The sequence below is a fragment of the Triticum aestivum genome, chromosome 7A (genome assembly GCF_018294505.1).
Source record: "Triticum aestivum cultivar Chinese Spring chromosome 7A, IWGSC CS RefSeq v2.1, whole genome shotgun sequence".
Taxonomy (NCBI): Eukaryota; Viridiplantae; Streptophyta; class Magnoliopsida; order Poales; family Poaceae; genus Triticum; species Triticum aestivum.
The window spans coordinates 138,228,352-138,232,077 of NC_057812.1; the positions used below are offsets into that span (position 1 = coordinate 138,228,352).

The 3,726-nt window shown below is 40.7% G+C and overlaps 1 protein-coding gene across 1 annotated transcript in view; it reads right to left on the minus strand.

Annotated features, from left to right (window-relative positions):
- LOC123150273 (uncharacterized) overlaps positions 1 to 3,096 on the minus strand; it is a 7,738-nt gene extending 4,642 nt beyond the window's left edge. Inside the window, exons 1-2 of the mRNA XM_044570108.1 lie at positions 2,770 to 3,096; positions 2,416 to 2,640 (exon numbers count right to left, since the gene is read on the minus strand). Of these exons, the coding sequence (XP_044426043.1) occupies positions 2,416 to 2,640; positions 2,770 to 2,927 (383 nt within the window). The 5' untranslated portion in view covers positions 2,928 to 3,096. The remainder of the gene's footprint in view (positions 1 to 2,415; positions 2,641 to 2,769) is intronic.
- Between the last annotated feature and the right edge of the window lie 630 nt (positions 3,097 to 3,726).

Here is a 3,726-nt window from a genome sequence, read left to right on the forward strand (position 1 = left end):
ATCGCTGTTGGATGTGAAATTGATGATGCTTAAAACTCACAGCCTATTACAGACCAAAAAATTATCAACACACTGGTCTGAGCTGGGAAAAAAATCTAGCATTCACAACAATGATCGTTAAACGTCAATTTGAGGATTTTAATTGAGATAATTATATTTTCTCAAACCTGCATGGAACCGTCGTCATTTTTCATTAAGAAGAAATCACTAAGATGGATCGAAACCAATATTTACAAACACCCATCAACGGTGAAGCCAAGAAAGAAAAAACGACCGTCCTCAGTATATAGCCTACGAGCCCTAGCTAACCTGGACCCAAAACAGCACAGGAAACGAAAGGTCCGTTAAGCAAATTTGTGTGTTGTAGACTCAGGTTCAGGGGCACTTAGAGAGTACCATTGCCAGTGAATGAAATTGATTGGAAAGTTAGTTAGCAAGCAGTATCTACTACCTTTATTAGGAATTAGCCTTTTGTATTTCCTACTGGTTTAGGTTTTTGTGATAGAAGATGGACTATGACAAAAGTTGGTTACTTGCAGATCACTTCATTTAAGATTGTTCAGCTAATTGCTATGAGTATTTGGATGATTGATCTTCAGATACAACAGACATTAGCAAATTGATATTTTGTGTCACAACAGTATTCAGTCCACTTCATTACAACTGCTACTTATCACCATTGGGTGTACCAAATAGTGGTGGCCTAACTGTACAAGTAACGATTGAGTGAGAGAAATATACTTGCATACAAGATGATAGCATAGGACACAACATATACATATAAGCATTTTCCAACACTTACAAATAGAAAAATTCGGGCGAAGATTCACTTGAATTTACACAGATTAGTGTGATGACAGTCAGTGGCGTCCTGAGCTTCTTGTAAGCTCTTAAAGTAGATTTTGAGAAGGCATAAGACAAAATCGATTTGGAGTTTATGTATTCAGTCCTAAAAAGGAAAGGTTTCCCTAGGAAGTTTGTTCGGTGGACTAAGGCCCTGTTTGGTTCAGCTTTTATCGACGGATTCCGCTGCCGCGCAGCAGAATCTGAACCAAAGGGCGAACCCAGCAGAATGTGATTCCAGAAATCCGTTGCCAAAATCTGAACCAAAAGCGGAAGCAGCCCAGGACGTGCTTTCCAAAATCTGATTCCGCTGCGGGCCAAAATCTGAAAAAGCTGTATCAGCTGGTTTGCCAAATGACCTACATCTTTTTCACATCAAATTTTCCACAGCTGTTTTTTCACATCATTTTTCACAGCTACTTTTAGAAATCCACAGCCGAACCAAACAGGGCCTAAAGCTGTTGTCTGCAATGGCAAGGTTGCTAATACTCTGAGTGACATGATAGGTTTATGGCTAATACTTTGTTACTAGGAAGGGGCTCGGGCAAGGAGACCCCTTCTCTCCTTTATACTTTTTATAATATTGCTGCTGATGTTCTGGCTACTCTGATTAAAAGAGCCCAAGAATAAGGTTTCATTAAAGGCTTAGTCCCTCGGCTGCACAATATGGTGGTTTAGCCATACAGAAGTATGCTGGCAACACCATTTTTTATGCTTGAGGATGATTTGGAGGGGGCTAGAAATCTTAAGATAATTCTGTGTGTTTTTTAGCATTTGATGACTGGACTTAAAATCAACTTCCTGAAAAGGTGAAGTTTTCTGTTTTGGGGAAGCACTGGCTAAGCAAGACGCTCAGATTTTTACTTGCTCCGTGGGAGATTTCTCTTTTTGGTTCGTAGGATAGGAATATTATGGGAATAGGAAAACCATAGGAAATGAAATGACATGTATCTCAATTCCAATTAGGAAAGAGATGACATTTGATTCATAGGATAGGAACTTTTCCATTGGGTCTAGGCTAATATTTTTTCCCCTTTGAAATGTTAAGGATTGGTTCCTATCCTACATAGGAATAGGAAATCCATTCTTACAAACCAAAGGGCTTCAAATTAATTTTTTCTACAAAATTCCTGTCCTCTAGAATTCCTTCAGAATTCCTGTAAACCAAAGGAGGTCTCAACGGTTTGCTCTTATATCACGGCAATCGTCCACAGTGATCACCAACAAGCAACAAGAAGCCCTTAAGTCCTGACCCGTAAAACAACACTGGGCCAGGAATCTGAAAATACAGTCACATAGCTGAGGGAAAGTACAAGCTTGGATGGTTGATCTTTTTAGATACACCCGACTTTAACAAATTGATCTTTTGTGTCACAATACTATTCTGTCCACTTCACTGAAACTGCTACCTGTCACCATGGGGTGCGCGAAGCTAGTGGTGGCTTAACTATAAGTTACGAGTGAGCTAAAAAGAAATATACTTGCATATAAGGTGCTAGCATAGGACAAGGCATATACATAATTGAATTTTTCAGCACTTAGACATTGAAACAAAGTTGAGAGAAGATTTACTTGAATTTACACAGATTAGTGTGATGGGAGTCTATAGCATCCTGAGCTTCTTTCAAGCTCTTAAACGGGCCGCCTCGACGAGGATATGTGTGAAAGAGTCCGTCAGCATCAACCCTCAGAAAATATTTAATGAGCAATCTTGTTGGCATCAGTGAAGAAACAGGTGGAGAAGGCCTTGGCGGTGATGGGGCCTCAATACGCACTGCCTGCTCGGTGTCCTCGCAGCTGAAATAACAAAAGATGGATAAGACTGTGGAATAGTATAAATTATTATTATTTTGCAAAGATTGAAACCAAGGAGAAGATTTCTCCAAGAGATCTCATTGTAATTCTTATTAGTTGTATCTAACATACGGTGGAGGCGGTGGCTGATGGAGGAAGGGAGGGGCGGCCGCGGGAAAGGTCGTCGTGCCGGCGCCGCATTTTGGAGTCGATTTCTCTGCAGAGATCAGAGACGAGCCGTGGCTCCGATCCGCCGGTGACAAAATTCCCATCGTCGTCGGTGTAGACATTGATGCTTCGGCCGTCTGGAAGACGGTATATCAACGGGCGGCCGGGGCATCGTATGGGCGGCATGGGGGCCGGCGGGGTGGTTCTAGGGTTTTGGAGATTTCGTGTCGGCGCGGCGAGGGGAAAAGAGAGAAGCTTTCTTCCTGGGCGGGGGTGGGGACTGGAGAGGGAGGCGAAAGGGGAACGACCGAACGAAATGGGGAGGGGAAGCTGACGGCGCGCTGCCATATGTTTTTTCTTTTCTTTTTGACCGAACTCACATCGAGGGTGCCCAGCGCGCAGGAACAAGCGCTCGCTCACGTGTCACGTCTCTCGCGTGCTAAAAAAAACCTAAAAAGCATAATCTTAAGCTAAAGATAATGCCCCCTCCGCTTTTATGTACTCCGCATATTAGGTTTGTCTAAATTCACTATATATTTTTTCAACGAGGTTGTAGAAAATATATTAACATATACACCACCAAATACATACATAAATACATATATATATATATATATATATATATTAGTGGATTTATTATTGCATATATTTCCACATCCTAGAAATTTATTATTATAAATATTCATATTTTTTTACAAACCTAGTCAAACTTTATAAAGTTTGATTTTAGTCAAAACTAATATGCAAAGTAAATAAAAACGAAAGAAGGATGTAGTATAGTATACTAATATGAAGAACCTAGGGATGCCCGCTAACATGACCAAATGTTTCGATCCTTTGATCTCGACTTGTTATTACTTCTTCCTCTCGATCATAAATCCATACCGTTTTTTGGCTCATCACCAAATTATATTATTTGTA